The 23,078-nt window shown below is 45.6% G+C and overlaps 1 protein-coding gene across 1 annotated transcript in view; it reads left to right on the top strand.

Annotated features, from left to right (window-relative positions):
- The window catches only part of LOC120064126 (alkyldihydroxyacetonephosphate synthase, peroxisomal-like), a 35,551-nt gene extending 13,313 nt beyond the window's left edge, over nt 1-22,238 (top strand). The window contains exons 9-20 of the mRNA XM_039014490.1: nt 635-760; nt 1,062-1,170; nt 4,849-4,976; nt 5,573-5,624; nt 9,025-9,101; nt 9,216-9,328; nt 10,740-10,809; nt 11,864-11,925; nt 13,418-13,507; nt 14,909-15,008; nt 15,176-15,233; nt 19,236-22,238. Of these exons, the coding sequence (XP_038870418.1) occupies nt 635-760; nt 1,062-1,170; nt 4,849-4,976; nt 5,573-5,624; nt 9,025-9,101; nt 9,216-9,328; nt 10,740-10,809; nt 11,864-11,925; nt 13,418-13,507; nt 14,909-15,008; nt 15,176-15,233; nt 19,236-19,357 (1,107 nt within the window). The 3' untranslated portion in view covers nt 19,358-22,238. The remainder of the gene's footprint in view (nt 1-634; nt 761-1,061; nt 1,171-4,848; nt 4,977-5,572; nt 5,625-9,024; nt 9,102-9,215; nt 9,329-10,739; nt 10,810-11,863; nt 11,926-13,417; nt 13,508-14,908; nt 15,009-15,175; nt 15,234-19,235) is intronic.
- Nucleotides 22,239-23,078: the final 840 nt, after the last annotated feature.

Here is a 23,078-nt window from a genome sequence, read left to right as displayed (position 1 = left end):
AGCAGATGGCTCTGCATTAAAAGCTGCCTGTCGGGGAGAGCAGTGCCATGAACGCACGGCCTGACTCCTCACATCACCTGGAAAACGGGAGACATTAGAGTAGGCCATTCCTGCCTGCTGCTGGGGCCCAGCACTGAGACCAGGGGCCCAGGCCACATCTGAAACGACTCATATTTTGACTCCCCCCTTTCATTTTTTTCTTCTCCTCCACTTATAATTTGTGGTTAATTTTAGGATGTTGTAAAAAAATGTATGGTGTCATAAAGCCCATAATTTGAACATAAAAGCCCCTTAACAAACCCATAATTGAATCCAGTGGTGGAAGAGGAATTTGATTGTGATTTGGTTTCATATTTAAAATTCTTGTTGTTTTAGTGGTTTACACCAGGAGTTGGGTGCACGTTTTGGTTTTTGCCTCAGCACAACATGGCTGACTCAAATAATCAAAGCTTGATGAGGATGATGAGTTGGTTATTTGAATCAGCTGTGTAGTGCTAGGGCAGAAACCAAAACGTGCACCCATGGGGATGCCAGGACTGAGTTTGGGGAAAACCCTGATTTTACACGACGTAGGTCTGAACTCTGCTCCTATGAATACTGATGAGTGTTTCTTTGTCACTCTCCCTCTCCCCAGCTCAACGAGAGAGGCTACTGTACGGGGCATGAGCCAGACTCCATGGAGTTCAGTTCGCTGGGCGGCTGGGTGGCTACTAGAGCATCAGGCATGAAGAAGAACGTATATGGTAACATTGAGGACCTGGTATGTTCCCTCTCTGTGACTAACTCTGATCTTACTGGGTGATTTGTAAATGGACAAAAGGTTGTAACGTGAAGTTGCAGGTGCGCCCATCAAAGCACACTTGCGTCATGCTAATGTATGGGAACCGAAGGAGCCTGCTTGTTTTGTTTAAGCTCTGCCAATGATTGACAGAATTCTTGAATAGGAACTCAGCAACCGAAATAGCACTTGTTTTAACCTGGCTATTTTGTCACTCCTCTCTGCTGTGATTTAACGTCAAGCTAAGTGACTTGAGCTGCCATCTTGTTTGTGGTATGTCCAGGTGATCCACATAAAGGCGGTGACCCCTCGAGGGGTGATGGAGAAGAGCTGCCAGGGGCCACGCATGTCCACTGGGCCAGACATCCACCACTTCATCCTGGGCTCGGAAGGTAAGACTCACCTCAACACTCCTCCCAGGGATCATGACTTCAACAAGATTGTAAGTTGACCCTGTCTGTGCAGTGTGTATAATGTAATAACCTGACTGGCTAACTTCATCCAGGGTGGGAGAAGAGATGCAGTTATGGGGGGGGAGGGGTATTGGTTTTGGGCCTCTGTGTGTCATGCCTGTCCTTGTCCCCCACCTCTTCTGTCCCACCCTGTCCTAGTGAGAGCCCAGTGACAATACTGCCATATGCCAGGTTGAGGAAGTGCAGGGACTCCTGGGAACTGCAGTGTTCAACAGCTGTGGATACATGTGCCTAACAAAGCACTGCAAGCTGTTTACTGACTATACACTGGGAGCCGGGCAGAGCTCTCCATCTGGACTCATTACAATGTATACTTAACGCACATCTGCTAATGAAAGCTGAACTAGATGTATTTCATTGAGTCCAATCATCTCTTTTTTTTAAATGACCTTCAAATCAGGGACACAAATAGTTTGAAGTAAATCTGTCTCTCTCTCTCTCTCTCTCTCTCTATGTCTGTCTCTCTCCCAGTTCTACCTCCACCACAGTGTGGGTGTGACAGGCCCCCTTAGAGGAGGCCCAGGGTATGTGATGATGATTGAGTCACATCATTACTGTGTGAATTCAGAGCGAAAATAGTCCAAGACAGTGTATGGCTCCACTTGACCTGACGATATGTAATTATTGTGGATATTTTCTCAAATAAGTCAACGTTTATAAACACTCATTTAAGTCTTTAGGGAAACATCTGTGTTTTGTTTTAATGGAAATAATTTAGTTAAATGTAGTGCACTAGGTAGTAGGGAATAGGGTGCCATTTTTGACACGGCGAGCTTCCTCTTGGTAGGGAGGATTCCACCTGTCACTAAACCAAGGTGGAACATAACCCATAAAGCCGCAGACACAGTGGGTACTCTGTGGGGTCAGGGGTCATGCTGGGAGCCCTGGGTGACGTGACGAGGACTTGGTGTCCCAGGAATTCCCTTGATGCACCTGTTTTTTATTTTCTTTAAACCCCCAGTCGATAAATCTCACTGGTCTCCTGTGAGCAGCATGAAACCAGATAACGGGAGAAAATTAACATATACTGTGGTTAAAAACAATGGGGCACTGCCAGTGAGGTAGTGGTTAAAACAGCGGGGCACTGCCAGTGAGGTAGTGGTTAAAACAACGGGGTAGTGGTTAAAACAACGGGGTAGTGGTTAAAACAACGGGGCACTGCCAGTGAGGTAGTGGTTAAAACAACGGGGCACTGCCAGTGAGGTAGTGGTTAAAACAACGGGGTAGTGGTTAAAACAACGGGGCACTGCCAGTGAGGTAGTGGTTAAAACAACGGGGCGCTGCCAGTGAGGTAGTGGTTAAAACAACGGGGCACTGCCAGTGAGGTAGTGGTTAAAACAACGGGGCACTGCCAGTGAGGTAGTGGTTAAAACAACGGGGCACTGCCAGTGAGGTAGTGGTTAAAACAACGGGGTAGTGGTTAAAACAACGGGGCGCTGCCAGTGAGGTAGTGGTTAAAACAACGGGGTAGTGGTTAAAACAACGGGGCGCTGCCAGTGAGGTAGTGGTTAAAACAACGGGGCGCTGCCAGTGAGGTAGTGGTTAAAACAACGGGGTAGTGGTTAAAACAACGGGGCGCTGCCAGTGAGGTAGTGGTTAAAACAACGGGGCACTGCCAGTGAGGTAGTGGTTAAAACAACGGGGTAGTGGTTAAAACAACGGGGCGCTGCCTGTGAGGTAGTGGTTATACCAACGGGGCGCTGCCAGTGAGGTAGTGGTTAAACCAACGGGGCACTGCCAGTGAGGTAGTGGTTATACCAACGGGGCACTGCCAGTGAGGTAGTGGTTAAAACAACGGGGCACTGCCAGTGAGGTAGTGGTTAAAACAACGGGGCACTGCCAGTGAGGTAGTGGTTAAAACAACGGGGCACTGCCAGTGAGGTAGTGGTTAAAACAACGGGGCACTGCCAGTGAGGTAGTGGTTAAAACAACGGGGCACTGCCAGTGAGGTAGTGGTTAAAACAACGGGGCACTGCCAGTGAGGTAGTGGTTAAAACAACGGGGCACTGCCAGTGAGGTAGTGGTTATACCAACGGGGCACTGCCAGTGAGGTAGTGGTTAAACCAACGGGGCACTGCCAGTGAGGTAGTGGTTAAAACAACGGGGTAGTGGTTAAAACAACGGGGCCCTGCCTGTGAGGTAGTGGTTATACCAACGGGGCACTGCCAGTGAAGTAGTGGTTAAAACAACGGGGCACTGCCAGTGAGGTAGTGGTTAAAACAACGGGGCACTGCCAGTGAGGTAGTGGTTAAAACAACGGGGCACTGCCAGTGAGGTAGTGGTTAAAACAACGGGGCACTGCCAGTGAGGTAGTGGTTAAAACAACGGGGCACTGCCAGTGAGGTAGTGGTTAAACAGCGGGGCACTGCCAGTGAGGTAGTGGTTAAAACAACGGGTCACTGCCAGTGAGGTAGTGGTTAAAACAACGGGTCACTGCCAGTGAGGTAGTGGTTAAAACAACGGGTCACTGCCAGTGAGGTAGTGGTTAAAACAACGGGGCACTGCCAGTGTGGTAGTGGTTAAAACAACGGGGCACTGCCAGTGAGGTAGTGGTTATACCAACGGGGCACTGCCAGTGAGGTAGTGGTTAAACCAACGGGGCACTGCCAGTGAGGTAGTGGTTAAAACAACGGGGTAGTGGTTAAAACAACGGGGCACTGCCTGTGAGGTAGTGGTTATACCAACGGGGCACTGCCAGTGAGGTAGTGGTTAAAACAACGGGGCACTGCCAGTGAGGTAGTGGTTAAAACAACGGGGCACTGCCAGTGAGGTAGTGGTTAAAACAACGGGGCACTGCCAGTGAGGTAGTGGTTAAAACAACGGGGCACTGCCAGTGAGGTAGTGGTTAAAACAGCGGGGCACTGCCAGTGAGGTAGTGGTTAAAACAGCGGGGCACTGCCAGTGAGGTAGTGGTTAAAACAACGGGGCACTGCCAGTGAGGTAGTGGTTAAAACAACGGGGCACTGCCAGTGAGGTAGTGGTTAAAACAACGGGGCACTGCCAGTGTGGTAGTGGTTAAAACAACGGGTCACTGCCAGTGTGGTAGTGGTTAAAACAACGGGTCACTGCCAGTGTGGTAGTGGTTAAAACAACGGGGCACTGCCAGTGAGGTAGTGGTTAAAACAACGGGGCACTGCCAGTGTGGTAGTGGTTAAAACAACGGGTCACTGCCAGTGAGGTAGTGGTTAAAACAACGGGTCACTGCCAGTGTGGTAGTGGTTAAAACAACGGGGCACTGCCAGTGTGGTAGTGGTTAAACCAACGGGGCACTGCCAGTGAGGTAGTGGTTAAAACAACGGGTGGGTAAGCGCTGATCGCCTTTCTCAGTGAGCTAAGTAATGCTCTCTATACTTTCAATGCATTTTTCCGCAAAAGATGGGTAAATGTCACGCAAAATAAAAAAGGTGTGTCAACGGTTTAGATGCGCTTGTCCTTCTCTACACCGCTGGTCATCACCAGCCCAAACCTAAAGGCTGCTAGGAATGTTAAAGCATCATTTTAAGTAACACAATAAAACACAACCAATGTCAGGCTATCGTTTTAAAACCATTCTTGTATGAGAACCTTTTTGTTTCTGTAATATGTGTTTTCCCCTAGGAACCCTTGGTGTGGTTACCGAGGTAACGATGAAGATCCGACCAATCCCAGAGTACCAGAAGTATGGCTCGGTGGTCTTCCCTAACTTTGAGGCAGGCGTGGCCTGCTTACGAGAGGTTGCCAAGCAGGTCAATTATATTTCCATCTTGTGTTTGTACGGTGTGGTCTTTCCTATTGAAGACCTCCTGTAATACTGACAACATTTAGTTCACGTCTATCCAATCACATTAAAAAGTGAGTTGTAGTTGTGATCTTTAATCTTTTGGTTATATGACAGTATGTACAGTAGCTAAACTATGCAGATCAATGATATATTGTAGTGTACAAACAAAGTGGTTGGGTTGTGATTGGCAGAGCCCCAATTCTGGGAAGGGATTGGAAGCGTCTCCCGCTCTGATTGGGTAGTGCTGAAGCAGCCATTATCGATGACTGCAGGCGTATGGTTTATGCAGCTCCAATCCTTGGTTAATACTGTGGTTTAGCTTAACACACAATGAGCCCATTTTGAGCCCTGGCTTGTCATGGACGTATCCACACACTACCAGGAATATCTACTCGTGTCTCGAGGTTGTGTAGCAACTGTTATTTCAAAGGTTTTTCCTCTCAGTTAAGAAAGGTAATGCAGATCAATACTTCACTAGAACAATGTGTGGGATGGGGAAATGTTTACAATGTTTAACACATGCTCCTGAAAGAGTTTTATTATTTTTTCTCTCTCTCCCAGAGGTGTGCACCGGCTTCCATCCGGCTCATGGATAACAAACAGTTTCATTTCGGTAAGTCAACATCATTCTGAACCCTGCCATTTGATCTCTGTAAAGGAACTGTTTGATACAGGGCCTTCAGAAAGTATTCATACCCCTTGACTTATTCCACATTTTGTTGTGTTACAGCCTGAATTCAAAAGTGATTCAATTGTTGTTTTTTTCTCACCCATCTACACACAATACCCCGTAATGACAAAGTTTAAACATGTTTTAAAAATGTTTGCAAATGAAATGCAGAAATATCTCATTTACATGTGTATTCACACCCCTGAGTCAAAACATGTTAGAATCACCTTTGGCAGTGATTACAGCTGTGAGTCTTTCTGGGTAAGTCTCTAAGAGCTTTGCACACCTTGATTGTACAATATTTGCACATTATATATATATATATTTTTTTATTGTTCATCCTCTTGTCAAATTGGTTGTTGGTTATTGCTAGACAGCCATTTTCCAGTCTTGCCATAGATATTCAAGTGGATTTAAGTCAAAACTCTAACTAGGCCACCCAGGAACATTCAATGTCCTCTTGTTAAGCAATTCCAGTGTATATTTGGCCTTGTGTGTTAGGTTATTGTCCTGCTGAAAGGTGAATTTGTCTCCCAGTGTCTGTTGGAAAGCAGACTGAACCAGGTTTTCCTCTAGGATTTTGCCTGTGCTTAGCTCAATTCCGTTTTATTTTTATCCTGAAAAACTCCCTAGTCCTTGCTGATGACAAGCATACCCATAATGCAGCCACCACCATGCTTAAAAATATGAAGTGATACTCAATGATGTGTTGGATTTGCCCCAAACATAAAGCTTTGTATTCAGGACATAAAGTTGATTTCTTTGCCACATATTTTGAAGTTTTACTTTAGTGCCTTATTGCAAGTAGGATGCATGTACATGCTAACTTCTTTCACTCTGTCAATTAGGTTAGCATTGTACACTAACTACAATATTGTTGTCCTTAGAGTTTAATGACTGTGATAGGAGAAAACTAACTGTTTAAGTCACCAATGGCCTCATGGTGAAATCGCTGAGTGGTTTCCTTCTTCTCCGGCAACTTAATTAGGAAGGACACATGTATCTTTGTAGTGACTGGGTGTATTGGTACACCATCCAAAGTGTAATTAATAACTTCACCATGCTCAAAGGGAAATTCAATGTTTACTTTTTTTATTTTTAACCATCTACTAATAGGTGCCCTTCTTTGCGAGGCATTGGAAAACCTCCCTGGTCTTTGTGGTTGTATCTGTGTTAGAAATTCACTGCTCGACTGATGAGGTAGTTATTCAGAAATCACTTATTGCACACAGTGAGTCTAAGCAACTTATGTGACTTGTTAAGCACGTTGTTACTCCTGAAGACTTTTGAGGCTCCCGAGTGGCGCTGTGGTCTAAGGCACTGTATCTCAGTGCTGGAGGCGTCACTACATACCCTGGTTCCATCCTGGGTATGGCAACCGGCCGTGAGTCCCTTTGGCCCAGCATCGTCCGGGTTAGGGGAGGGTTTTACCGTGGTACGCCGTCGTTGTAAATAAGAATTTGTTCTTAACTGACTTGCCTCGTTAAATAAAAAAATATATAAAAAGACTTGCCATAACTAAGTTGAATACTTATTGATTTAAGATATTTCAGCTTTTAATTTTTAGTTAATTTGTAAACCTTTTGGAAAACTTAATTCCACTTTGACATTATGGGGTATTGTGTGTAGGCCAGTGATGACAAATCTCAATTTTAAATTCAAAACACAACAAAATGTGGAAAAAGTCAAGGGGTGTGAATACACAGGGCCTTCAGAAAGTGTCTTTGTATAAGACGGGAGCTCAGAAGTGAAGCCATATTCTGACTGTTCTCTGGCTCTGCCTGTTCTTGGGGCTGACCTTATTTTCATTTCTGATTCCTTGACTCTGCCGTTCTTTTTTTAAATTGGCCTACTTTTTGTGTGCGTCTCTTCACCCAACTGGAATCCATTTGAGAAAAGACCACTGCATTGGCAGCGTTTCTTCACAATGCTTTTTTTCTTCCGCCCTCTGCTGCGTTTTTCTGCCCTCTGCTGTGTTTTTCCGCCCTCTGCTGCGTTTTTCCGCCCTCTGCTGCGTTATTCTGCCCTCTGCTGCGTTATTCTGCCCTCTGCTGCGTTATTCTGCCCTCTGCTGCGTTATTCCGCCCTCTGCTGCGTTATTCCGCCCTCTGCTGCGTTATTCCGCCCTCTGCTGCGTTTTCCCGCCCTCTGCTGCGTTTTCCCGCCCTCTGCTGCGTTTTCCCGCCCTCTGCTGCGTTATTCTGCCCTCTGCTGCGTTTTCCCGCCCTCTGCTGCGTTATTCCGCCCTCTGCTGCATTGCATTGAGTTCAATTGATTGTTATTTCACCAGTGGAGTAGCTAGTTGCACGCACGACTTGTGGATTGAAGCCTGGTGGGAAAATGACTGGGAACAATTTAAGCAGTGGTTATATTGAAGTTTTACAATATTGTTTCTTGAGGTCTGGTGGAAGGAATCCGGCGTTGGTGCCAGACATCTTTGTAAAGTTCTTCAGTCCCCTGGGATCTCATTACGCTCCCTATATTCCCACTTCTTAGCTTTAAGCAGGCAAGATGAAGCTATTCGGTTTCTCACTAATATCTTAACCTCAGTCAGGGCTCTATGATAGGACACCTTCTTGGGCTTATTAGTGCCTTGTCTTCCCTCTTTGAATCACCCCGTCTGCTGAGTGAAGGGGTCTGCTGTATTTCAGAATGGGACAAGTAGTATAAAATACAGGGCCACGTATCTCAATACGCTAGTTAGATGAGAATGGCAATTAAATGCGCATTAAAGAGAGCGGGAAAAATGTACCCACTGTATGTATAATCACCCTCTCTTTCTGGTCACTGAGTATTTCGTTAAAGAGTGATGGCTGCAGGACACCTAAAGAGCCACAATCAGATTTAGAATGGAAACAATGAGGAAGTGATGAAGAGACTGAAACCGAGGGGAAGGAATGAGGTGTTCAGACTCAGGACTCTATCCTGTTGTGATTGATAACCATCCCATCAGCTCCAGACCCTCATTTTTGCCTGTCCACGTCCGTTTTCTGTGTCCGATCAGAAACAAACCAAAACGTGCGGTGGCTGAGGAAGACTGATATAGTGTCAAGCCCGCCCCCCATTGGAAAGCCGCTGATTTATTGTCCCCTACTGGTTACTCGTCAAGTTATTCACGTTACCATTAATTTTCCTCCGTTTCTTTGTTCCCAAACCCAAATAAATGTGACTGCTGCCCTGTTAGAGTCCTGGAGGAAACAGGGAGGAGATGGGCGGGCTAAGTGAGACCAAATGTGTGAATAACCGACATCAGTGGGTTCTTTTGAACCGTATTGTCCAAAAGACAGAGGTCCACTTGGCTTTGAGTTGAGGGACTTGACCCTCTCTCTTTCTATTTCCACAGGTCATGCCCTGAAACCTCAAGTGTCGTCCATTTTCACACATTTTGTCGAAGGGTTAAAGAAGTTCTACATCACCAAGGTAACGCGTTCTTAATGCTTTGGCATGAATCCTAACTCCTCCTTTTTCTCTTTATGTAATTTGTATTTTTTGGGGAAAGTGTTAACCATTTGTTTATTTCCCTGTTTACCCCAGTTGAAAGGTTTCGACCCCCACCAGTTGGTGGTTGCCACCCTTCTGTTTGAAGGGGACCGCGAGAGGGTCCTGCAGCATGAAAAACAAGTTTACGACATCGCAGCAACATTTGGGTAAGTTGGTGGAAATAGGTGATCTGTCAGCTGGAGAGGGATTCTCCATTCAATATGTCTTCTACTTAAGCTACAACAGCAACAAACCTGGGTTCCTCTTTGACTTTCCCTACATGTTCAATTCTCTTACACACGTGGAATTCAGGAAACTCTTTGCCCTTCGTAACAACCCTGTAGACAACTGAAAGGCAAAATGAATCAATATACACAAGTGTGTGTGTGTGTGTGTGTGTGTGTGTGTGTGTGTGTGTGTGTGTGTGTGTTGTCCCAAAAGAGTCCATGAGTAGGGGCTTGGTAGTGAAGCTGTGCTGAGAAGCCCATGTCTGAGGTGCCTGAGGGCTGCTGGGTTGGGCCCCAACCCGCCAGGAGCCACACGGTTCCACACCATTACAGAAGAACCAGATCATACTGTAGCAACTCACTCCCTCCGTCCCTGGACACACCATCCTACCGTCCCGACAGGACACGCGTGGTGCACACCGTCCCGACAGGACACGCGTGGTGCACACCGTCCCGGCAGGACACGCGTGGTGCACACCGTCCCGGCAGGACACGCGTGGTGCACACCGTCCCGGCAGGACACGCGTGGTGCACACCGTCCCGGCAGGACACGCGTGGTGCACACTGTCCAAAGAAATACTTACTTGCAGGTTCCTTCTCGACAATGCAACAACAACAACAACAACAATAATAAATAATCAAATATAAGAACATAAAGTAAATGGCTCAGTAGAATAGAATAAACATTTTTAGCATCACTATAATACAGGAAGGCACAGTTTATAGTCCAATGTTTACAGGTATCAGGAAGGGGGGATTGTGCAGGAGGAGTATTTGGAGGGAACCTAGTCATCATAAACAAACCTTTCATTAAAACACCACCTAATGACAAATTCCATTATATTGTTGGTGACCCTATGGATTGTGTAAGTTCCTGGCCCAGTGCACAGCTTCCAGTCCATTCCTCAAGGTCACAGGCTTAGTGCCCTCGGGCAATATCCCTAAACAATTCATGAGTTTAATCATTGAAAAGGCCTCACCTACCAGGCGGTGCATTTTATTATATATTTTTTCTCCATTATTTCAAGTCAACCATCGCCTGTCGAGCGCCTGTGATAGATTGGCTGGGTCTGTTTGTTTTTAGGAAACATGGGAAAAAGAACAAGAACAGCTAAATCAATACAGTGATTTCCTAATGAGCACTTCCTGATTTAGTTTTAGTATTAGATTAACATTTGATTACCCGCGGCGGGTGATGGATGTGTGGGTGACTTGCAGGGATGCACGGAGATCCAATCATTGACCTGTGCATTGGGGAAGTGGAGGCACCACCGGCATCTGTGGTCAGAGGGAGTTGACCGGGCCAGAGAGGAATCTGTTTTTAAATATGAACCCTGTTATCTGTTTCCAGGGGCCTGGCAGCTGGAGAGGACAATGGGCAGAGAGGCTACATACTGACCTTTGTCATCGCTTACCTCCGGGTGGGTCACATCTCCCCCTCTGTTCTTCCCCTCTTCTCAAATCAAATTGTATTGGACACATACACATGGTTAGCAGATGTTATTGCGAGTGTAGTGAAATGCTTATGTAAATCAATCTCCCCTCTCCTCCTTCTCCCACTCTGTTCCCACGTGGTCTCCCCTCTCCTCCTTCTCCCACTCTGTTCCCACGTGTTCTCCCCTCTCCTCCTTCTCCCCCTCTGTTCCCACGTGGTCTCCCCTCTCCTCCTTCTCCCACTCTGTTCCCACGTGGTCTCCCCTCTCCTCCTTCTCCCCACGTGTTCTCCCCTCTCCTCCTTCTCCCCACGTGTTCTCCCCTCTCCTCCTTCTCCCCACGTGTTCTCCCCTCTCCTCCTTCTCCCCACGTGTTCTCCCCTCTCCTCCTTCTCCCCACGTGCTCTCCCCTCTCCTCCTTCTCCCCACGTGCTCTCCCCTCTCCTCCTTCTCCCCACGTGCTCTCCCCTCTCCTCCTTCTCCCCACGTGTTCTCCCCTCTCCTCCTTCTCCCCACGTGTTCTCCCCTCTCCTCCTTCTCCCCACGTGTTCTCCCCTCTCCTCCTTCTCCCCACGTGTTCTCCCCTCTCCTCCTCCTCCCCACGTGTTCTCCCCTCTCCTCCTCCTCCCCACGTGTTCTCCCCTCTTCTCCCAGTGTCCAGAGATAGAAGGAACACGTACACTATATCACATCCGGCCGTGATTGGGAGTCCAATAGGGCGGCGCACAATTGGCCCAGCGTCGTCCGGGTTTGGCCGGGTTAGGCCATCATTGTAAATAAGAATTTGTTCTTAACTGACTTGCCTAGTTTAAATAAAAGGTTAAATAAACAAAGGCTGCAGAATGTGACCTCTGAGATATCTGACCTCTCCGTTTAGTCAGGGATGTCATGTTGTCATCCTCGCTATCATGGCACGAGTAATTGCCTCAGTGAAAATCGCAGTTTAAAAAAAATTTTTTTTTATTGTGAAACACCATTTAGTTACTTTTATTTTTTTCACAAATTGTCCCCCTTTTTTTTTAAATCCAAATTTGATCAACAGGACTTGGGGATGGACTACTGTGTGGTCGCAGAATCCTTTGAGACATCGGTGCCTTGGGACAGGTGAAGTTGAACCTTTTTGTAAATTAACAAGTATCTCTGATGGTGTGACACTCTCTTCTCACACAGTCATTTTGAAGAGCTCAGCTCTCTCTCTCTCACTCACTCACTCACTCACTCACTCACTCACTCACTCACCTGCCTTCTCCCTCCATTAACTGGTTGTGTGTGTGTGTGGGAAGGAAGACTGTCTGACACTGCTGGAGGAGAGAGGGATAGAGTGAGACAGCCAGTAGGAACATGGAACAGGAATCGCCAACATTATTGGGTCAGCCTGTTCATTTGGTGTAAAACCCTTCCCGTTAGAAAACCACAGTTCTTCCCACACATGAGGACGCCCCCCCCCCCCCCTTCCACACTCAGACACCAACACAGGCATGCTCAGTGTTCCACTGTGTAGACTGCCTGGGGGGGGGCAGTCCACTGTGTAGACAGCCTGAGGGGGGACTCAGGGATCAGGCGTGCAGACCAGCAAATGTTCAGGGATCATTACCCCTCCTCCTCCATCTCTCCACACTCTGCTGCACATGCCTAGAGGAGAGTGAGCCAGTCTCTCCCAGCTACAGCTACCTAGCACTGCTGCAGTCTCCACTCTCTGTCTGTCTGTCAATGTACTCCACTGTTCATGGCCAGAGGTCACCTTTTCTCAAACTCAGACAGCTCAGCGTCTCCTGTTATACTGTGTTAAATCATGGTGTTGTGCAGCCTATTCCCTATTTAGTGCCCTACTTTTGACCAGGGCCTGTAGGACTCTGTAGGGAATAGGGTGTCATGAAGCAGACATGGCTTTCATCACGTCTTCATGATTTGTTTCCTGTGTTGTCTGTCTTCAGGGTATTATCTTCATGATATGTTTCCTGTGTTGTCTGTCTTCAGGGTATTATCTTCATGATATGTTTCCTGTGTTGTATTATCTTCATGATATGTTTCCTGTGTTGTCTGTCTTCAGGGTATTATCCTCATGATATGTTTCCTGTGTTGTCTGTCTTCAGGGTATTATCTTCATGATATGTTTCCTGTGTTGTCTGTCTTCAGGGTATTATCTTCATGATATGTTTCCTGTGTTGTCTGTCTTCAGGGTATTATCCTCATGATATGTTTCCTGTGTTGTCTGTCTTCAGGGTATTATCCTCATGATATGTTTCCTGTGTTGTATTATCCTCATGATATGTTTCCTGTGTTGTCTGTCTTCAGGGTATTATCCTCATGATATGTTTCCTGTGTTGTCTGTCTTCAGGGTATTATCTTCATGATATGTTTCCTGTGTTGTCTGTCTTCAGGGTATTATCCTCATGATATGCTTCCTGTGTTGTCTGTCTTCAGGGTATTATCTTCATGATATGTTTCCTGTGTTGTCTGTCTTCAGGATATTATCTTCATGATATGTTTCCTGTGTTGTCTGTCTTCAGGGTATTATCCTCATGATATGTTTCCTGTGTTGTCTGTCTTCAGGATATTATCTTCATGATATGTTTCCTGTGTTGTCTTTCTTCAGGGTATTGGACCTTTGCCAGAATGTCAAAGAGAGAATTATCAGAGAGTGTAGAGAAAAAGGAGTCCAGTTTCAACCGTTGACCTCATGCAGGTACGTTTAGCACCTGTCTCTGTTCCTTGCTAAAACACACTTGCTGGCATTGTGGAGGTCATCTTAAATAACCTCTACGTAATGTCTGTTCCCAGCTGGATGATTTCAACGACTGTAGGCCGCGGCGGGGGGGACTGTAGGCCGCGGCGGGGGGGACTGTAGGCCGCGGCGGGGGGGACTGTAGGCCGCGGCGGGGGGGGGGGGGGCTGTAGGCCGCGCGGGGGGGGGCTGTAGGCCGCGGCGGGGGGGGCTGTACGTAGTTTGAAAAAAATCTGTATTGGACCATTGTGGTTGATCATATCCTATGACTCTATCATCTAAGATGTGTTCTCTGCTATGAGTGGGCCTGTAGTGTGTGACCAGACAGGAGAGGAATCCTGTAACCTTCCTGTGTGACCTGGCAACACACACACTGCCTGCTTCTTGCTCACTGGGGACAAATTAGGGCCCAACCTGATTCCGCTTCAGCCATTTGTTTCCCGTCTGCAGTCTGTCAACAAGATAGATTTGTCCGTTTAACCTCTAGAAGCCAGCGCACCCGCTGAGTGATAGGCCAGGTCACCGGAACAACAGCTCTCCCCACAACAAAAGGGACAAGGGCTTAGAACAAAAAGACACAGAAAAGAAACGGGGAAATCACTTATACACTGTTTACATCCCTGAGGCACAGTGTTGCATTATAAGGGTCTAGTTTCATGTTCAATGCAGACATTTTGACCCTGTTTCGAGAGAGCTATAGTAAATATACACATGACTACTACGATGGATGATATCCATCGATTGTTAATGAAAAGGAAATCAAACATTAATTGTGTCACATTAGCCCTGCACTTCTTGAAGAAGAAACAAATAGCTCATCCAAATAGCCCCTGAATTGTTTTCATCTTTTGAACGGTGCAAAAAATGTCACAGTAATTATTATAGCTTCTTGTTGCATATTCATGTGAAAGGAACAATCTTTGAGCCAATCATGGACAGCCAGTGTTGAAGCATGTTGTGTTCTGAACCAATGTAAATGCAGCTCAGAGAATCCAATCAGAGTGTACTGATGGCTATTTTAATATCCTGATTATTGGGGCTTTATTCAAGATGGCAGATCCAATGCACCTCTCCTCCGCTTCTCAGAAACCATGAGGGAGAATTGGGTTCAGAGGGAAAGCCCCGCCTCTCAGCTCAGTCTGCCTGCCCTCTGATTCAAATGATTTTAAAAAATTGCATTAATTGTTACAAAATGGATTTTGGTTCAACAATTTCGACATTTCCCTCTTTAAACTCGTGGAGATAAATTACAGAGGGACGAGTGATGGAAAAGCATTTAAAAACAAATCGCAAGGTGAACAAGCCTATATTTTCTGTTGCGTATATATCATGACGTTAAAACCCTTTTCTCCTGTCTTGCAGAGTGACTCAGACCTATGACTCTGGCGCATGTGTTTACTTCTACTTTGCCTTCAACTACAGAGGACTGGTGGATCCAGTACATACATACCAACAAGTGGAGGTAAATCTACGGAGCATCTGTACTGCCTAACCGCTCAGAGACATGCACTATATCTAACCTGAAACGTTACCCCCTCAGGAGGGAAAATGCACAACCATAGTTTAAGGTGATAGTCATAGTTAAATAATGTGTTAATTGATGTATTTATTGATATTGTCCTTTCCCAGCATGCTGCCAGAGAGGAGATCCTAGCCAATGGAGGAAGCCTCTCGCACCACCATGGAGGTAGTCAAGTGAACATCCCTACGTCTAGCCATGCCCACACGTCTAGCCACGCCCCTATGTCTAGCCACGCCCACACGTCTAGCCCCACCCCTATGCCTAGCCACGCCCCCACGTCTAGCCCCGCCCCTACGCCTAGCCACGCCCCTACGTCTAGCCATTTCAGCTTTTTCCGTAGACGGCACGGCAGTGGTTTAAAGTTCCGTAGACGGCACGGCAGTGGTTTAAAGTCCCGTAGACGGCACGGCAGTGGTTTAAAGTCCCGTAGATTGCACGGCAGTGGTTTAAAGTCCCGTAGATTGCACGGCAGTGGTTTAAAGTCCCGTAGACGGCACGGCAGTGGTTTAAAGTCCCGTAGACGGCACGGCAGTGGTTTAAAGTCCCGTAGATGGCACGGCAGTCTGTCAGGCTCTGTGCTGCTGTATAGAAGTGAGCCAGTCTTTTTCTAAACTTCCTGTTTTGGCTTGGAGATCTTTCATTGCTTCCTTCACACCTCCAAAGTTTCCCACAGTACAGAGAAATGGCTCTTTGTTCATTTCAACACGGGCCAAATGAAACGTGAGCAGGGGAGGGAGTGTGAAGCAACTATCAGGGCAAACCCTAATGGCTGCCTCATCTATATTGCCAGGCACCTCATCTATATTGCCAGGCACCTCATCTATATTGCCAGGCACCTCGTCTGTTTTCATACATCACACGCCTGTCAGAAACAGCACGCAGTGAATCAGCTGCAATATTAAATCACAATTTCTCCTGAAGGTGGAGAAGGTTAAAAATGAACAGATTGCTAATATAAGAAGGCAGTGGTCCAGGGTAAATGATGTTGCTGTTATCACCCAGTATTTACTGCCCTCCAAATGGTGGGCCACCACCCAGCCAGCCAGCCAGCCACCCAGGGCTGAGTAGGAGGGTGTGCAGCCGGGAGGAGGGGATATTGATGCAGCTCCTGGGTGCGAGGCCTGCTCTGTAATTGTGATTAATAACAGCCTGATATCTGGGCACAGACAGGCGGTTTGTCTGCCCACAATCAACACATGACAAATGGAGCTAGTTTCACTGGGGTGTGTAGCAAAGAAAACCGATGTAGTCTGGGAAGGCAAGGTGGGAGGGGCCACCACAGGAAATATACATTATTCTAACCTGTGTTTACACGAGGTCAGGGTGTGCAGAGATAAGTATTCCACCCCCTGATTCAATACACGTTAGAATCACCTTTGGCAGCGATTACAGCTGTGAGTCTTTCTGGGTAAGTCTCTAAGAGCTTTGTACACCAATATTTACACATTATTCTTTTTTATATTGTTCAACCTCTTGTCAAATTGGTTGTTGATCATTGCTAGACAGCCATTTTCCAGTCTTGCCATAGATATTTAAGTCAAAACTCTAACTAGGTCACTCAGGAACATAAATTTGTCCTTTTGTTAGGCAACTCCAGTGTATATTTGGCCTTGTGTTTTAGGTTATTGCCCTGCTGAATGGTGAATTTATCTCCCAGTGTCTGTTGGAAAGCAGACTGAACCAGGTTTTCATCTAGGATTTTGCCTGTGCTTAGCTCTATTCCGTTTCATTTTTAACCTGAAAAACTCCCTAGTCCTTGCCGATGACAAGCATACAAACCCATAAACTGCAGCCAACACCATTCTTGGAAATATAATGAGTGGTACTCAGTGATGTGTTGTGTTGGATTTGCCCCAAACATAAAGCTTTGTATTCAGGACATAAAGTTAATTTCTTTGCCACATTTTTTTTGCAGTTTTAATTTGGTGCATGTTTTGGAATATTTTTATTCTGTCGAGGCTTTGTCCTTTTCACGCTGTCATTTAGGTTAGTATTGTGGAGTTACTACAATGTTGTTCATCCATCCTCCTATTCTCTCCTATCACAGCCATTAAACTAACTGTTTTAATGTCACCATTGGCGTCATTGTGAAATCCCTGAGCGGTTTCCTACCTTTTACAGGCGTCCTTCCTAACGTAGTTGCCGGAATATTTGTAGTGACTGGGTGTATTGATACACCATCCAAAGTGTAATTAATAACTTCACCATGATCAAAGGTATAGCTAAAATAGCAGACATTGAATATCTCTTTGAGCGTTGTGAAGTTATTAATGAAACTTTTGGATGGTTTATCAATACACCCAGTCACTACAAAGTAACAGGTGTCCTTCCTTCCTTCCTCAGGTGCCGGGGAGGAAGGAAACCGCTCAGGGATTTCACCATGAAGCCAATTGTGACTTTAAAACAGTTAGTTCTCCTATCACAGCCATTAAAAACTCTGAGGATGGATCAACAACATTGTAACCTAATTGACAGAGTGAAGGGGGAAAAATCCTGTCCAGAATAAAAGTATTCCAAAACGTGCTTCCTGTTTGCCACATTTTTTGCAGTTTAACTTATTGCAAAGAAACACATCATTGAGTATCACCCGTCAAGGTTTAAAACATTTTTTAAAATTACTTTTACCCCTTTTTCTCCCCAATTTCGTGATATCCAATTGGTAGTTAGTCTTGTCTCATCACTGCAACTCCCGTACGGACTCGGGAGAGGCGAGGCTCGAGAGCCATGCTTCTTGACACACGACCCAACCAAGCCGCACTGCTTCTTGACACAATGCCCTCTTAACTAAGGAAGCCAGCCACACCAATGTGTCGGAGGAAACGCCATACACCTGGCGACCGTGTCAGCGTGCATTGCGCCCGGCCCGCCACAGGAGTTGCTAGAGCGCGTTGGGACAAGGACATCCCTGCTGGCCAAACCCTCCCCTAACCCGGACATCCCTGCTGGCCAAACCCTCCCCTAACCCGGACATCCCTGCTGGCCAAACCCTCCCCTAACCCGGACATCCCTGCTGGCCAAACCCAGGGGGGTGGGGACGATTTGACTCCATTTTGAATTCAAACTGTTACACAACAAAATGTGGAATAAGGGGTAGAAATACTTTCTGTATGCTCTGTGTCCTCTGTGTCCTCTGTGTGCTCTGTATGCTCTGTATGCTCTGTGTCCTCTGTGTGCTACCAAAGTATGTGTTCATGGCTCCTGTTCAAGTTCATTCCATTCTCAGGGCTGTTTTATAGACTAGTGTGCTGTTCTAAAAACTGCGTGACCTTACGCTTGACCCTTACCCAGACACTGAACAAACACACTGATAGCTTCCTACTCTTCAAGGATCCAATGTTGCTTTCAGATTGAATCTTGTTTCCTCGACATTGTGTTTGCTCGTTATTTACATACTAAATGAATTGTGTGTTATCTGACGAAAGGAGTGAGGTTGCTGTGACCTTTTATTCACGATTTGAGGAGATGCGGGAGGGAGTCTATTGGTATTCTATAACTGACAGTGGATTGAACATTTTCAATGCAGCATTTGTAAGTCATGAAAACTCCTGGCCTCCAGACATCCTGTGGTCAGTGTTGGGTTCTTGGTGTTGACGGTGTCCCTCTCAGGGACCAGTGACAACCTGTCCCTCTCCCAGAGGCTCCAGACTCCCTGCATAGGTCCTGGCAGGACTGGGGGCTCTGGAATGTGTCTGTTTGGACAGCTGGTAGAGCAGAGTGCTGGTCTTGGTACCTTGCTGGGCACCCGGCCCAGGCCTGACCCACGCTGTTCCACCTCCATTGGCCCACGGCCAGAAGAGGTGTGTGTGTGGGGGGGGGGGGGCAGCTGAACGTGGCCCGCTTGGACTTTTAGGGCTGTTTTATTCAGCCTGAGGAGAACAACACACACAGCATGGTGATGTCTGTTGGAGGAGAATGGGCTTGGTGAACAAGAGAGAGAGAAAGGCAGAGCCAGCCGGGGAACACACAGAGCCTAATGAGTTTGATAGGCTGTTGGGCTCCATAAATCATGCCATGCAAAACATTTCTCCTCTCTGAATAAAGGCATTTATCACCCTCTGTTTATTCACTCTCTAACAAGATTGATTGTCTCCCAGCAGCCACCTGGGCAATCAGGCGTGCTGATTTCGCCTCCTTGGTGTTTTATTTTTCTTCCCTCTGTCTCTCCAGTTGGGAAACTTCGGAAGGAGTGGATGAAGGACAGCATCTCTAAGGTGGGCGTCGGGATGCTCAAGTCCGTTAAGGAATACGTGGACCCGGAAAACATTTTCGGCAACCGAAACCTCCTCTAATTTATTTACATTACATTTTATAACAGCCTCTTGGAATAATGGTTACTAAATATGACAAGAAGTATCAATGTCTTTCACCTTCGGTGTGACTTAGTCAGTTGTGCAGTCAACATCAGTCAGATGACTTGCCTTGCATTACATTACTGCACTTAACATGCTGTAACAATAATTGTCTATGATTCATTTAGAAGCTCATTGCATCAAGTCCTCAGTAATATCCTCAACCAGGATGATATGGTGAATGAAGCAGTCAGGTCCTCAGTATTGTCCTCAACCAGGATGATATGGTGAATGAAGCAGTCAGGTCCTCATCCAGGATGATATGGTGAATGAAGCAGTCAGGTCCTCATCCAGGATGATATGGTGAATGAAGCAGTCAGGTCCTCATCCAGGATGATATGGTGAATGAAGCAGTCAGGTCCTCAACCAGGATGATATGGTGAATGAAGCAGTCAGGTCCTCATCCAGGATGATATGGTGAATGAAGCAGTCAGGTCCTCATCCAGGATGATATGGTGAATGAAGCAGTCAGGTCCTCATCCAGGATGATATGGTGAATGAAGCAGTCAGGTCCTCGTCCAGGATGATATGGTGAATGAAGCAGTCAGGTCCTCATCCAGGATGATATGGTGAATGAAGCAGTCAGGTCCTCGTCCAGGATGATATGGTGAGTGAAGCAGTCAGGTCCTCATCCAGGATGATATGGTGAATGAAGCAGTCAGGTCCTCATCCAGGATGATATGGTGAATGAAGCAGTCAGGTCCTCATCCAGGATGATATGGTGAATGAAGCAGTCAGGTCCTCGTCCAGGATGATATGGTGAATGAAGCAGTCAGGTCCTCATCCAGGATGATATGGTGAATGAAGCAGTCAGGTCCTCATCCAGGATGATATGGTGAATGAAGCAGTCAGGTCCTCGTCCAGGATGATATGGTGAATGAAGCAGTCAGGTCCTCATCCAGGATGATATGGTGAATGAAGCAGTCAGGTCCTCGTCCAGGATGATATGGTGAGTGAAGCAGTCAGGTCCTCGTCCAGGATGATATGGTGAATGAAGCAGTCAGGTCCTCGTCCAGGATGATATGGTGAATGAAGCAGTCAGGTCCTCGTCCAGGATGATATGGTGAATGAAGCAGTCAGGTCCTCGTCCAGGATGATATGGTGAATGAAGCAGTCAGGTCCTCGTCCAGGATGATATGGTGAATGAAGCAGTCAGGTCCTCGTCCAGGATGATATGGTGAATGAAGCAGTCAGGTCCTCGTCCAGGATGATATGGTGAATGAAGCAGTGTGTATCATACTAACGATACTACTGCAAATGTGTACTGTTGATCATTTCAGTCACGTGTACACAACACGCCGTAAGAATGGCCTTTTCATATTGTACATGATGCAGGGTCACTTTTTCTGATCCCATATTTTCCTACAATTTAATTCTTTCCCATAATTCTTTCCAATTTCATTAACTAGATTTTTTTTTTGTAGATGTTTATTTACCTGTGTTTGGCACTACTTTAGCAGTGAGTTCTAGATGAATGCTTTTTCTAAAGCTCTGTGCCTTTCTGAAGATGTCTGTCTTCACCCTTTCCTACACACACACACTGTGGAAGCTTGACTGGTTTCTTTATGGCGTCCTGTATCTTCCCTTATGTGCGTGTCCTTCATTCTAGATTTCCTGTTTCCAGTTGGTCTTTGTTTCTCTCCTCAAGCCTTGTATTACTTATACTATTAATGATTGCCAAGAGATGTGTATTTTGTTGTACCTACCTAGGAGGATTTATATTACGTTGAAGTCGTGCCTCTTCTGAAAATGTACCTCAAACCCAAACGTTAAAACGGTTTAGGAAGAAACTAGGATATGATGCGTGTCAACTTTATTTGTTTTTTAAAATTGTTTTATTTTATATTTGACCTTTGCATGGTCTTTGCCTGTCATACAGAGTTCCGTTTGTGGACAGAGACAATGTACTTGGATCATACATGCTTTTAGTGTGAACGTGTTACAGACGACTGAATCCCAATACCCATGTTTGTACCAAAGACTTTCAGCACAACCCTTTCACTACTTTATACAGGCCATGCAAACATCCTGGATGTATAGGTCTGTACATGCCGTATAGTTAAATGTATGGGACGTTAATACATGAACCTATATCCTGATGAAACATGTTTTTTTTTTTTATTCAGATATGCAAATTTCCAAATATCAAAAGATGTGTTCATATTTGTTACTTTAAATGTTACATGTTCATGTCAAAGAAAAACATTTTTGTTAAATTCAATTACAATATTTTGTCACTACTTAAAACAGTTGCTTGTAGTTAGAGGTTGTATTTATCCCTGGTGAGCGTCCCAGCGGTGTGGTTTTGTTGGAAAGGATACATTTGAGTGAAAGATAATTGTACCTTTGTCACAATTTACAGATGATTATGCTGATCAGTTTGGCCTCTTTGCGAGGCATGTGTCGATGTTGTGCCCAGTCCTAAACTCAGACATGGGATTCTACTGTACGGTGCTAGAGTAAGATACATGAAATGTATTGCTACCGTTTTCCTGTCACTACTGCGTGACTGTGTTCCTCCTGCTCTCAGCCTCGCAGCTTTCCCACAGTGCATTGTCACCTTCCTGCCCAAGTATCTCACCTCTCCACCTCCAATGAAAATGTTGTCAAAGGAAATGGTGGAGCCGGAGGCAGCGTTTTATCTAATCAGTTTCATGCTTTTACTTCCTGTGATGGTTCCCGAAAGAGAACTTAATGAGAGCTTGAAATCTGAATGTTATGATGTACTTTTTTTTTTTATTATTATTTTTCAATTCTTTAAAAAGTTAACATTTAAGTACATTTTATCAATGATGTTTGTGCAATAAATACATTGAAATGAAACAAACAGTTGTCTGGATATTTTTCAGATAACGGTAGAATGATGCCAATCGGTTGACTAGAAATGCAGTTGATAGGAAATGTCTCTGCTTGTCCGTCACGTACAGGTGAAGTAATATGCATATTCATAATAAAGTTCAAAATACGAGGTATTTCTTGGTTCAAGTTTTTGTTGTTGCTACATCCGTAGCAATTGGTTGATTTCAATACTGTAGTCAAAGATCCATACCACACAATGCTCACAGCAATTATTGTTCGTTTTTTTCACTCCAATGAACAAATCTACAACACAATTCATAGCCTAAATAAAAGTGAAAAATGGAAGCTAATGCAGCTACGCCATGGTCATTTCTGTTCTACAGGGAACCAACTGTGTTCACAGTTTCCCTTCAATTCATCAGCAATAGAACAATTTGTAAGTTGAGTTTTTCTGAATCGTCAATCTGTGGCTCTGGAAGGGTCGTTTTGTAGTGTATGACATGGTATTCTGAGGTGCACAAGCAAGGAAAGAGCTGCCGTTACACTATTTGTGTGACATTCCCGATACACTTTTTCCTCAGCTGAAATGGCATCAGCAGTTGAACATATAAACATTCTCTGTTGAATCAACATGCACAATAGTATAACATTTGCATTGCAGTGGTAATCCTACAGACAAGCACGTCGTTGAAATTCATCAAATGTGAAATGATCAGAACTATTTTGTAAAGGCAAATTTCTGTGTGATTGATCCCTTTTTCAATCATGTGGTGTATAAAACAACTCTTCTGGGTCAGTAAGACTTCTAATGTAACATGACATAGCAAGACTTCTAATGTAACATGACATAGTAAGACTTCTA

This window comes from Salvelinus namaycush, chromosome 19, assembly GCF_016432855.1.
Source record: "Salvelinus namaycush isolate Seneca chromosome 19, SaNama_1.0, whole genome shotgun sequence".
In the NCBI taxonomy this organism is placed as follows: Eukaryota; Metazoa; Chordata; class Actinopteri; order Salmoniformes; family Salmonidae; genus Salvelinus; species Salvelinus namaycush.
This window is presented reverse-complemented; position numbering and strand designations above follow the sequence as displayed.